Source organism: Schistosoma mansoni (genome assembly GCF_000237925.1).
Source record: "Schistosoma mansoni, WGS project CABG00000000 data, supercontig 0216, strain Puerto Rico, whole genome shotgun sequence".
Taxonomy (NCBI): Eukaryota; Metazoa; Platyhelminthes; class Trematoda; order Strigeidida; family Schistosomatidae; genus Schistosoma; species Schistosoma mansoni.
The window spans coordinates 288,574-303,654 of NW_017386084.1; the positions used below are offsets into that span (position 1 = coordinate 288,574).

Below are 15,081 nucleotides of genomic sequence, written 5' to 3' on the forward strand. Positions count from 1 at the left end.
TCCTGGATTCGAATCCCGCAAGGCGGAATCGTGGATGCGCACTGCTGAGGAGTCCCATAATAAGACGAAACGGCCGTCCAGTGCTTCCATATTTTCTATGGTGGTCTAGCTTCAATTGACTCATGATCTCAACTATATAATATATATATATGTCAAATTAATATCAGTCAACGACTGATGTTCAATAAAACCCAAGATGCATAGAATGAAAGAGAACAAATGCCATTGGTATTGTATTGCAATCCACACTACTACTAGAGTAAAATTAAGATTAGGAAAAAATTTTTGGATTTTCCGATAAGCGATGAGTTATGACCCAGGCATATTAAAATTTTGTTTTTGGTTTTGTCAAAATTTAATATTGTCACCGGTGTATTATTTAAGTAAGACATTATATAATCTCGTATATCAACCAAATAATATTCTTTAAATTCAGTTTATAAATGACGGTTTTTTATGTTTTTTTCCCAAACTTTTATTATACAAGATTTACAAAAAGAAATAATGTTATACAAAACCATAGACTTTATACCTTGTTGGATATTTCATCTCCCATTGTTACATGGAAGTCGTCATCAGCAAAATTTCACTCAAAAATTACGAGATTACACTCAACATCATAAACGACAACAACCAAGTAGCTATCAAGTTAACAAACAATATCAAAATGGAGAACAACAAAGTTTTATAAAATTTGGACATTTACCATCAACATCAAAAATGATAACACGACATGTTTTACTGAACGATGATTCAGCCACTACTGTCACAAATCGATTGCATTCTAAGTATCCTGCATTTGAATCGTATAACAAGGATCTTTCGAAAGTTTATCATCATTCAAAGAATTTATCTATGCACTATTTACCAAATAAAACATCCACAATGAAAGCAATAAATGGATATGAAGTACACAGAGATTGCTATTGGAATACAGATGGTAGACAAGAAATCCCATGTATATTAAATCCATATCCATTATATGAAATGATTAGAAAATTCCCCAATGTAGATATACATAAATTATATCATAATTCTGTAATAAGTTTGTCTCAGCCTTTCAATCATAAACAGAAATTAATTAAAATGTTACTAACTTATGAAACTGGTGAAAATGCTTATCTTCCATGTCATACTTTAGGTGCAGAGGACAGTGAGGTGAGTTTTTTTATTTTTACTGATTTAATCTTTATGAGTGGCTAATATACTAACGTTGTCATGAACTAATATTCAGAATCGAAACATATTATTTAAGGCATTTGACAGACATAACTTTGATTGACAGGAATCCATATAGGATGGTAATATAAACATTCGAGTTAGTCAGCGATTTGGTTAAAATATCCCATCACAGTTCTGAAGATTAAAATAATACTCGAAAATTCAATGGGATAACAAATCTTTTAGATACTTTTTATTTAACAGCTTATTGTTTCGAAATATTTGACCATACATCAATTGTCCAAAATATGTATGTGAAATTAAAATTTCAAGCTGTAATTATGAGAAATACGAGAATAATCAAGAAAGACCTTAAATCACATCATTTTCAACGACAAACCAAAATCGGTTCAAGGAAGGCCAGGAATAATACAATCGCGTACAGCTTCAAACATAAAGGGAATCTCGGTCTTTTAGGAGAATAAGCCTTTTTTTAATTCTACTTTCATATGACAGTAGAAAAACAGCTATGGATGAATTCTCCGATGCATTTCAACTATATTCATTATGAAATACAAAGATAAATCCTCGACAACGTCTTTTACTCGATCACTGTTTAATAAATCTTCTATATGTATGTGAAAATACATGCACTTCAATATGACACAATCATTTAGACGCCGCTTGAATTTTGAGGAAGCAAGAGCTGTTTTTCAGTTGAAATAAAACTAGCTACTAATAGACAATTAGCTTACACCATGTCCATCTAACTGACCTCATTACACTCAAATAATCTGGATTTATTTATACGACTCTTTGCTAATGTTTTAGTGCGGGACTAGAGTATTTGAAACGGAAGAAGCTAATAATTCATATAATTTCAACGTACATTGTCTGAAAATTTCGATCTGTAGCTTTAAATTCAAATAAACTCATATCTTCTTTACATGACATTGGCTTTATTTAGGTGATACATTTATTTCTATCATATATTTATCATGTAAAACACGTGAGGTATCTACCATGATTTATTTAACCTTTATGCACCATCAATTTTCCCAGTATGATATATGCTACCTGACAGTTTGACCTCTTAGTTTTCATTATTAAAACAAGTTAAGTAATATGACTACCATGTTCGTTAATATCTACAATGTGGTAGTATAATGACTTTGAAATAGCTTTGGATTTTTCATCACTAGTTCTAATTTTGGTATAACAGAAAATTTAATCCTAATTAAAAACCTTTTTATTTATTTATGAGCACAGAAGCTATTAAATCCTTGAAATCAAAAAGCATACATCCATTCGATCTAATTAACTCTTAATTTGTCAGTTGACAGTTCACATCCAAATAATTGGATTCGAGATGGATTTTTTGATGATCAAATGAATCATCATTGATCAATAGGTTAACTAACTTTAAAATCGTACAAAAATCCAGTCAAAATATTTATGCATCATTACTGAATGTGCAAATTTAAAAATAAACTCCAATATACTGAAGATATTGGTTAATATGCTAACCATGAAACACGAAGGTTTTAGATTCGATTCTTTGTTCGTCATTATGAGCTGCAGATTTGTCTATCGTCTCTCACTTTTGTAATATTTCTCTAACTGATACGCTTTGTATGGTGAAATCATATAGCCTCAAAATCCACACAAATGTATAAAATAATAGTGGTCAAATCGTCTTAATTGTGAGAAAACCTACGGTTTTACGTACGTTCAAATAAAGATGTATAAAGATTGTTTAGCATATACATAATTATTCTAATTCCTTGGAAAAAAATTGTCTGAAAACATCAGAATTTATGCTTAATTGTATAACGTTCCAATAAGTAAATTATTTCCTCTGGGATCAAATCAACATCTCATTATACTAAAACAAAATAATTAGCTTCTGACTATTAGTTTCTTTAAGAAAACCACATCTGTGTTCATCTGTTTCAATTATTTTTTAAATGAAAGAGTCATTTACACAAAAACATTATTAAAATGTAAATAATGTTGACTATTTTTGCTGAAGGTCTTCCTCTAATATAAGCAAGCCTAATACTACTAAAGATTAACTCACAGAGTATGGATGAATCTTGTGAAAATATACAATCACAAAATAGCTACGCATTCGTTTTTAGTTAATTATTATATTTGCAAAGGACGATCTGATAGAACGACCTCAAATGGTAGCCCTGAGTGATTTGGATGTATATTAACTCACATTGACTTACGACCTTAACCATTAGTCAATACATGAGAGTTCTAAGGGCTATGTCTTTTTCTGACTCAGTAATTAATTAGTCTACTAATTATTTGTAAAAGTAGAATTTCTCATTGTTATTAAATTTTAAAGGCAACGTTTTAGTATGTGCATCAAATCCCATACCATATTTTATGGTCTCCTATACTGATAGGATTGGAATACTTTGTGTTAACTTTGGTGTATGAAGATAATTATTAAAATTTTCCTAATACTATCCTTCTTTGTTAACGAATTACTTAAGACCTCTACTCATAGCATGTCAAAAGAAGTGAAATCATATTGTTGTAGAATGAAAGTAGTATATCTGAGAATACTTATTTGTTTATAAAGAAAGTAAAGATATCACCAAACTGACAGTAAACAATAACTGATTTTGAATAAAGAGCTTGCAATAATATTTGAAAGGTTATCAGCTCTCATCTTTTATACAATAGACGTTTACTAAATTATCATTCAGTGATGTGTTTTCTCTATAAGACTGAATACGTTGATGTAGTTTGATTACCATAATTTTCAACAAATAAATTACACTCCAAACCAGTAGTGCAATTTCTTTTGAGTTTATAATCTTTTATTGCCTTAATCCAATTTAATGACTGTTGACATCATTTACGACTGAAATTATCCCATCTGTTGTATAATTATTCTACTCATCGATTACTAATGACCCTAATATAGTCCCACTGTTTAAATTTAGACCTTATCATTTCATGTAATTAGATATACGAATGTCTTTCCAAATAATCAAAGTTAATCAAAGATACTTCAAATATCTATGACGTCTGTGAATAATAAACTACGACAAAATAATGTGACGTTTTACACTTTTCATTGCCATTAGTTCAGTGAATAGAGATTTTTTTCAAACTGCTAATTTATTGCTGTAAATCATGCATAACTATCTGTTACGTTGGGTTTACTCTGCTTCATTCAACAAATATTAGAAGTCTGAAGTATTTCATGTGTCTCAAAAAAAGATATTAGACAAAGTTATTCATATGTGACAGTACACCAGATTATAAACAAAAAACCAGTTGTGAAATTATTGTGTTTAATTAAAAATAATATCGATGACAAAAATTGAGCTCAGATAGACGTAATACCTCTTTTTTGGAACTATCCCATATACAAATGACCAAAGAAGTTTGAAAATATCCTTAGACTATAATTATTCATTGTGTCTTATCAGATTTTAACATGAATATGAGTTGGTTGGTTATAGATGGATAATGTTATGAAACAGAAAATATGAAAGTCTATTAGTTTTCAAACAAATTTCCCCTATACTTTAACGGGTGAAGTCAGTACGTGACAAGATACTTTTACATACGTGACTTGTTTCAATAATTCATCCAACTGTAAAAGAATAGTTAGAAACTAAGTTACTCACATTCATTTTTATAACTATTTTAGTAACACTTAAGGTTAATTAGATGTATCGTATATATATTCACGAACACGTATTACAAGTTCAAGTTTAATCAAATCCATTTATGTGAAAATTTGATTATTTTTTTTAGAAAAGTCAAATATTATTTTGCTAAAACATTGAAATTAATCAAATGAGAGCTTTCTTCGTATAGTTTCAGATCAATTTCTTCAGATGATGAACATGAACCCTCACTTACATCGTCGTATTTAATGGAAGTAAATAAATGTCCTCATAGTTCTTGAGAAATTATGTTGTTTGCAGTGGTTTCTCTTTTACAGGTATAAGTAATAAGCCATTCCGATATGACAATCAGCGACGATCAGTCATAACAAATTAAAAACGACCGTAGAAAATCAATACTGACTGAGGGCAATAGTCACTCTTTAAGATTATTATAATGAATAATATACAGAGATACTTAATTATATAATTTAGCTGAACAGTAAAAATTATACAGCTTACCTCTTCTACTACTTAAATTGAACAAACATTTTCTCGAAATTAGTCTCAAAGGATTCTGAATCTGGTATTAATTACAAAAACAGCAATCTGATTTTTCTGTAATCATTATATCGTGTAGGCAATGATGTATATGTGAAAAATGTTGATAAACTAACAATAACTACAAGTCCCTCAATCAAACATTAATCGCTTACCTACTGAAGTTCAATTGAAATATCCTGTCGCATAAGTTGGATATGAAACCGTATTTCAACTTTCTCATTAGACAGTGTGTTTCTATAAAGCAAAATAATGAAAATATGAAGTGACGGATTTCAGTTGAACAGTTAGAACGTAATGATTATTCAATTAGGTATGTTGATCTTGCCTATGATCTCTGGTGAAATCATTAGTAACCACTGCTGTCTATTTCTCCTTACTTTTCAATGATTCCTCAGTCGATATATATCCATAGCACAAATTAAGGTAAAAAAATATATATATATACTAGTCTCCATTGAATTTTCTATCTAAAAAATAACTATATGCAATTTTTACCGATGAATTCGGCAAGCTATGATCACTGTTATACTGATCGTATAGATACACAAACATAAAAAAATACATCTTCATACAAAGATTGTCAGTGATCTTTTAAGAACATAATAAATTTATTGTTCTCTGCATCTCTTATTTAATACAAAAATGTTACTACACCATAATGACTGGAAACACGTATTTATCGAATTAGTATCAAGCTGAAAACTGGATATAAAATTTTGAAAAAAATAGTATTAAAAGTTGAAATACATATGATTACAAAGAAAAGCATGTGAATAAATGAATAGTATATTTGTAATATCCCAACGAGTAAAAAAAGTAGATTTTCTAACGTTTCGTGACTCAGTGTAAGCCACTTCTTCAGAGAATAAATAACCAAATTAAAATCAGTCCAAGTTTTTAATTTGGTTACTTATTTTCTGAAGAAGTGGCTTACACTGAGTCACGAAACATCAGAAAACCTATTTTTTCTACTCAATGGGACATTACTAATATATTACCTATTTATAACAATCTACCCCATGCTCAATTTATTCAAAATTATCATGTCAAACCTTGGTAATGATACTCACAAACATGTAAATAGGTTAAATAAAATAAAACAATAAACGTAAGTGTGATTATTGAATATTTAAATGTCTGAATATGAGCAAAACTATTTTCTAGCAGAAAATGGAAATTCATTTCGAAAAATCAATCGGATTTTTCAAAAGGTTTTGTCACTATAATTTAATGAAATGAAAACATGAACAAAAATTTGCATAATCTTTAGATATATTTGGAAAGAGAAAATGTGTCAGTGAATAAATCCCTGTGAGGTTTATTTATTCCTGATGTTTGTTTTTGGACTAATGGTTATTGAGTGCTTGAACATTTTTATCCATTTTTTCTAACTTTTGGATAATATAAGCCATAAAATAATGACTGTGCCATATATAAACATATATATTTGTAGGCAAAGATGGATAGTGGCTAGCAGTGGAATCCAGGACGCGCGTTTCGTCCTATTTAGGATTCTTCAGTGTGAGCACCAACTCTGAGATGCAGGTATATCTGGCTGACGAATCCCAAATAGGACGAAATGCGCGTCCTGGTTTCCACTGCTAGCCACCATCCATCTTTGCTTATAATGCTTGTGAATTAAGGCTTTATCGAGGCAATACGCACAGTATGCACGTATGCCAATTAGAGACTGATCAGTTGCAGTGTAGTGAATAGAACACCGGTTTGGGACAATCGAATGTATTTAAGCAAAAATTACAGACTATCTCACTAAATTCTGATAGTCATACAACAGACAGTTAATTTGCAGATTAACAATCAATTGTCTCAATCTTCACTCTTCCTTGTGCAAATATCAGTTCATCTTCTCTAATTCCATTGTCTATGCATTTTCCTACCAATTTTTCTACGCATCGGTCTTCTGCCGAAATACATTCTATGTCTAACCATCGCAATATACTGCTTATATGGATATAAGTAGACCACACTACAACAGTCCTAAACATCAATGGGAAGATTCAAACAAACAATAATAAGTGAATATATATTTGTAGTATAGTTATAAATATTGGGTTTGAATATTTGCTTTTTATGATGTAACTTATGAAATATGTATCTTACATTTGAATTTTACATTCAGTTTTACAATAATTCACAATTGTAAGTTTCATATTAATAAATAGAAAATGACCATCAATTCTTTTTATTCAAATAATCACACTAAATAAGATTAAAATTACCAATAGAATAAATAAAACTCTGCCTCTCATAGAATGATTAAATTATTATGGTTGGTTAAAGGTAGACATTAACATCATTGGATGCCAGCTCAGTGGTCTAAAGCTTAGGAAATCGCGTGCGAGACAGATAGGTCCTTGGTTGGAATCTCGCGAGGTGGGATCGTGGGTGTGCACTGCTGAAGAATCCTATACTAGGACGAAATAACCGTCCAGGTCCTCCAAGTTTTACATGGTACTCTAGCTTCAATCGGCTCATGATTTCAACTAATAAAATATAAATTCATTTGCGAATCAAATTAACTTATTAAGAAGGAGTTAGAATAAACATTTTCTATATATCTACCGGATACATAGAATAACAATTCCTAATTTTTACTCTCCTTACGAAACACCAAATTTAGCAGACAATAATATACACAAACAAAACACATAACAATCTACAATAATTTTGCTATACATCAGATTCAATTATTAATAAACTACTTCTGTTCTTAATAACATCTAATTACCACGATTTGAACAACCGTTTTGAAAACATAAATAAGTAATACAATAGTATCTTCGTATCATAATGGTGAATTGTTGTGATAAATAACATAATATACTACAAATAAACAAATGTTCACAATGTATTTTGTATAGATCATTTGAGAAGTATCTTTAAAAGTCATTAGTCCAGATTGATCTTTTAGCTGAGTTACTTCAGTTAATCATTCTGAGTTAGCCTTATGATAATACTCTATTTGATTATTCTAGTTATAAAAAACAAATTCTTAGTATATCTTTATTTGTTAAAACTTCCCTTGGAAACAAAAGGATAGTAATAAAGATTGCTTATATTCGAAATTCAGTTTCTTGTGAAATGGTTACTATTATAGCATTTATAAGCTTATACATATTTATTTAAATTTAAATCGAAATTATTACACTGCATTTGCGACAGTATGAAAATACTGATAAACAACGCTTAAATACACACCACAGCAAAGAAAACATTTATTAGGTCTCATACTAATTAATGAAAACAATCAAACTATCAACTATGTTACTTCACTTTGAACTTAATAGGGATATAGGTATCAATAACAAACTTGGATTTGATATTTTCAAACGAATTGAGCATTAGGCAGAAAATTAATAATAAATATATTTTTTCTTATATCTCAATGAGTAGAAAAATTGTATTTCCGGCGTTTCATGACTTAATGCAAGCCACTTCTTCAGAGTAAATAAACAGTAATATTTAAACTTGTGGTAATGTAATGTTGGTTGCTTATTTGCCCTGAAGAAGCAGCTTACATTAAGTTACGAAACGTCAGAAACACATATTTCACTCTATGGGATACAATAAAAATATATTTATTGATAATAAGGATATATATGCCAAGAATTTCTCCCAGTGGTACTTTAAAATCATAACTGCTTAGCTTTTCAATAATTTGAAACTCACAGCATAACTTACATTAGGTCATCGCTTAAGTTCATTATTCATAGTAATAAATTCATCATTTTTTGTGATCTTTCGCAGTTCAAATGATTACTATTATTAACCATATGAGAAAGTCCTATCACTGAAACTAATATAGTGTATCTGTAAAATAAGCTAAATTTTCATCCACAATCCGATGATGAAACTAACTACTATGAACACGGAATCATTGGTCTGTTGAATTATGAATATATACAATATTTACAGTTGAGTACTTCTTAATTCTCTTTTTCTAATTCGTTCCATGTTTGATTTTAATTAACATTTTTTATCTTTTACCAAAGAGATCAAGTCCTGTCTAAATGAAATACCATGTTTTTTTATTATCTTTAAGAGAAGCGTATTTGTATACTAGTGAACATTCGATCTTGTTTGTTTAAAAATGCTTATGACTTAAAAGAATACAGCATACGTTTTTTTATTTTGAATGTTTTGACTAGGTTATCAAGAAAATACATTACTCTAGAATAAAAAAAAAGAACTATTCAATAACTTTCCAATATCTGTGCTTTGTTCTAAGAATATCAGTGTCTTAACAAAACGGCTTTCCTATTCTGTGCATTGGACAATGCTATTAAAAAATGCTTCTTATTTATAATCCACTGTATACTGTACATAGTTCTTACCAAATAAATAATAATATTTCACTTATGAGATGGATTTCGCGGCACTATAAAATGCATAATATAATAACACTTTCATTTATCAAATGTCTCAGCACTTTGAAGTTTACTCAACACTGTCGGTAATACGAATAAAATGAAAATTTATAAACTCATAAGAAGCAAATAAATATTAAAACTATTTTTGTAAAATAATGAATAATAATCCTTATTTAACAGTATTAAACTTAATTGAATACTCTAAAGTTAGAAACTATGTCAGTGTCATAGTATGAACTTCGTCAGTAGATTATAATAGAAAACAAGTATAGAATTTCTCTCATGTCATTCAACACCCATTGAATACATGTATATGTATATATATGTATATTCGTTTAACCTTACTTTAAGACCATTTTTCAAAAATTTCATAAGCATTTTAAATTCACCGGCTAAAGTATACCGCTTAAATTATATTCCAGCCTGTTGTTATGCCCACACATGCTTGTTCAGTGATAAATGATCAAATTTCTGTTTTAATTTAAAAATTCGAATATTTTTAGCTACTTGTAACTATCAAAGTTTTGTTTGTAGTATGTGACAAAAATGAAGAACAGATTTTGTTTGATAAAAAAAGTTGTGATCATGTTTTAGTTTGATTTAAACACATGATAGGAGGATTTTTAGTCTGCCATACTATAATGAAATATATGTTTCGGAAATGTTGCAAGCGATTACAGGACAAAATTTCACTCATACTATGTCGAAGAAAACATAAAGATATATCCTTAGTATGACGTGCTTTCTTTCAACTGAAATTTTCAACTTGTTATTCATCTTTCATAAATCATTCATCTGCATAGTTATTCGTAAATAATTCAGCAATTTTTGATTAAAAACATTTTCTTGTAAACATTCCAAGTAATGTGTTATTCTTCTTGGATTAGGCTTTCATTATTTTCTCATTTTTTAAAACTAAGTTCTCAATGGAAAAGAAATACTTTTGATCTAATATTAATAGATACTTATGTGAGACTATGATTTATGAGTGACCTTTGAGAGATGCTTAGGTGACCTTGGAGTAATTCACCCACTCACTAGTGTTAAATGAGAGTTATATACCAATGTAAGTAATTAAGATTATGATTTTGTGGTTGATGGTTAGGGTTAAGAATGAAATTTAGGATCTTCATCAAGAATCGATACCAGCTACAGTGTCAAACGCTGTTTAACCAAGTTGAAGAATGAATCTCGCGCCAAAATTCAAGACCTTTTATCGTAAATCTGATTAGTTCGTCCAAAAATCATGATCTCGTCGATACTTATTGTATTTGCTGGTAGATTTGTGAATACATTTCTAAGAAATGTTTTATAAAAAGATAGAATGTTTTCCAAGAAGAAGTTAACGATTTAATTCACATGGTCGCTGATAAAGCTAGTTGGTCCAAATAACTGTAAATTTGTACTTTAATAAAGCAAGCAAACACAAGAGAGGGAAGATAGACGTTTTCTTCATTACTTCATCAGCTTTCATCAACAATCTGCAAACTTCTCAATATATATATATATATATAAGGGTAGGTCCTGAAACCATCGATATTGAAACAACAATTATTAAATGATAAAATCATCTAGCAGGGCTTCGTAATCACTGGAAGTTTTGTAGAGTTTGTATATACGTTTAGAATTGGAGGAGTAAAAATTACACAAAGAATTGAAATATACATTTGTATGGTTCATATTTGGTATTTAATTTCTCATTATGGAATTTTAACTTCACTAATATCCTAAAAATTCAATAAGCTGAATATATTTCATTTTTTATGATAAGTATAACCAATATCAGTTGAAAAACCATGGAACATCAGAAAGTATTGAAGAGCTGTTTTATCCTGATTTAGAAGATCCCTACCATTGCTCATTTATTATACAGTCATGTATAAAATTTGGTCAATCCTAGTCTAATGATTGACACATTTACTGTTGGATGCTTTCGATAATGATTTTATGACTTCTGATATAGTTGAACTTTAAAATGTATATTATTAGTAAAATAATTACTGAAAAATTCTAAAATAAAAACTTTTCATTATAAAACACATTTACTCATCTGGTTAAAATGGGAAAAAAAAGGACCGGAAATGAATTTTTCTGTGGGTGTTCTCTGCAAAAAGGAAAAAAAATAGAAAACAAGATAAACAACTGGACTTCATCTAGTTTTGTTTGTACATATGTAATAACAGGATAATATATATACATATAGAAAAAAACATCAATTATTCATTTTTCTTTGGCTTATTAGTTTACCTATTTTCTACTCTGAACAAAAAAGGACACATTTATTATTATTATTGTTGGGTAGAAAGAATTTTTTTGTGGAAAATATTTTGAAAATCTTCCTATTGTTTACTTTTTCCATTAAACTAATGCTGATGAAGGAAATACTTTGGTAATTTCACGTTTAACTGTATCAATCTTTCTTTGATTTATTGATTACTATTTGTGTGGATCCATCATATTCTATTTGTTATAGAAACTTTTCGAAAATACTTATTAATCAAACCTTTCATATAGTGTTAAGAATAAAGTTTCCACCAGTTTAGTTACAGCAGGGTGTAGATTTATTCACATATTATCCAGTTGAATGTTTCTTCTGGGTTATATACATCTTTCCCAATGAAATGTAAAAATAAATTAGTCACTTAGTAAAACTGAAAACAATCTTTTATCTAGATATCATCTGGACGCACGCTAATGAAGTTCGAAATTATATTAGAATCTCAAAATGAATGAAAGTTAAAATAGCAATCACTGTATTTTGATTAGATAGTCTGAAGTTAATGTGAGTGCTTTAAACCCAAGGGTACCCTTTATGAATTCTGTAAAAAAGTCTTGAATCAGGACAAATAACTGGTTAGCAAAATTAATCTCCAAACAAAACGTATGGTTCTAAATTACAGGTTAAACATTTCAGGCATCCGGTTTGCTCATGAAAAGCGCTCTTCTTAACACTCAGATCCTCTGCAAAATACGGCAAAAGCAGTTTTTCAACAACGAATAAATAACTAAATTGCTGCTCTTGTGTTTTTCCAAAAGCTCTTGGATACACTAAAGACACGCTATAGCACCTAAAATCGCAAATACTCGATATCTCATTTTTGTCAGATAGTTTGGTCATCTACAAAGTATCCAGTTTACTATCCCAATAAACCGTCATTTTTCCCATTTAGCGAAACTTCGAATAAGCACCAACTTCGCGAGATTAGATAACTACACTACATCCCACAATTCTCCACTGACAATACATTCGTCAATGGGTACATAAATAAATTAGCAGATTCACCATCTATACAAGAAATAAACTCAGTATTTTAACAAAAATGTATTATCTCAGACTATGTAGCTAAACTAAATGAAACAAACTTACAAGATTATGTGAAAAAATCTAATTTAATTTTCCGAAGCATTCTTATTTCATCCTGAAATTCAACCATTATATGAGAAGTTTACATTGCTATTATACTCTCATTTTCCCGAATAACAATGAAGCCAAAAATTTTTACAGCACCTTCATTAATTATCATATCTAGGTATACAAGCTTCTATAAAACGTATAGCTGAAAGTTTTGAGTGGTCAAGGATGCAAGTCAACATCAGAAAATGGGTTTTCACTTGCGAACAGTATCAGCAAAGTAAGATCTACCAACATAATCACGTCTAGCCCACAGTCTAATTGTGCTGGACCAAAAATATCGACATATGAATAATAAAATTAATGATGAAGATTTACTTACTCAAAAACGAGTATCATAAATTATTCTGAGTGCTACTTGAGAACGTTAATAAGATGCAAACTAATTTCACAATTAAGATATAAGATTTTTAAATCCAAAATAATTGATGCACTTGAATATTATGAGAAATAATTCACCCACATTGATTAGTAAGTATCAGGTATGTTAATACTGCAGTATCTGACACTAGCCTGAAAGTGAACAAAGTGTTAGCAGCGGTGCATATTTATTATATGGAACAATAACAAATATCATATGTAGTCTTTTGGAAACAGGTTAATGAATAGAAGGAATTTTTCGGTGGTTCTCAGTTTCTCATCGACTAATTAGGAATAATAACCATAAATTACAAGAGTTATCATTAATCAAAAGAAATTTGAAAAACCTTTTAGTGAAGCAGTAGACATTGTAATACGTACTACTATGATATATATTTCTAAATCTGGGAAAACCAAACGTAAATAAACAGCTTGGAACTTAAATGAAATGTACACATCTCTTATTTAATCCTACAATAAAAGGCAGCAAATTGCTTTTTGTATAAAATAGTTTTATCCTGTCGGTATCTTTCTCCATATCCTTTAGATCATCTGCTTTTCAACACTTTTTCAAAAACATATTAGAGAACGTTCACTTGATGTTGTTTACTTGTATCTTCCCATTGTTATTTAGGACTGCAATCGATCAGTCTCTTATTGACATATATGCATCCTATGCAAACTGCCTCGATATTGCCTGAAGTCACAACTTTGAGATACAGGTACATCCACGTGATGAATCCGAAATAGGACGAAACGCGCACCCTCGATTCCATTGCTTACCACTATCTATCTTTGCTTATAGTAGGGAATGAATTTAAATAGACAAATGATATGGTTTAGATGCTAAGCATGTAGAAATTCAATGAATTTTTATCTCTCTACTTAAAAGAAATTATGAAATCTCAATCTCAACATACAAAGCCAACTGACACTATTCAGTACGATGAAAACACATTTCATAAGATTTGATAAGTAACTATCATTTCTCTCTAATGATATCTTATATTGACATTTATAATGTCAATGTTATCAGATAGCAAAAATTTCTTTTTCATTTCGTATGGAAGGAATTCTTGTTCAAATTTCCAATATTTTTAACAAGGTAACTGAATAACTACATCCAATCAATCATGTTTACAATAAAACTGAAATAATGTTTATTAGTAACATGAGATTCTCATCATAATACGACAATCATGGCATATATATATACATATATAACTGAAAATACCTCAAAATATAAAGTAAAATGAGAACTGAGTAACCAATCGATAACTACCAAATGTTATTTTGTCTAAACTGTGCGTTTGTTTTTCCCTCCTTCATGTTATTTACTCTACATTTTTCATACTTCAGAAATAATTAAAATAATAGGTGGTGAACGAGATTAAAAAAAACAATTTACGACGAATTATTTTTAAAATTTTTTCTAGTCTGAAAGATCCTCAACTCTATGTTTGTTTCTAATCATAAAATTTTTACTTTCATTTTAATCAATTTTGTTGTGTTTCTTCAAACTGAAAAAAAGTATGAATAACGGATAAACAGTGCA

The 15,081-nt window shown here is 29.4% G+C and overlaps 1 protein-coding gene across 1 annotated transcript; it reads left to right on the forward strand.

Moving 5' to 3' along the window:
• Window positions 1-456: 456 nt before the first annotated feature.
• Window positions 457-13,461, forward strand: Smp_180720 (hypothetical protein; the record flags this gene model as incomplete). The annotated part of the gene is made up of 2 exons (XM_018792421.1): window positions 457-1,158; window positions 13,312-13,461. The coding sequence occupies 2 exons, from the start codon at window positions 457-459 to the stop codon at window positions 13,459-13,461; spliced, it is 852 nt and encodes a 283-aa protein (XP_018647244.1).
• Between the last annotated feature and the right edge of the window lie 1,620 nt (window positions 13,462-15,081).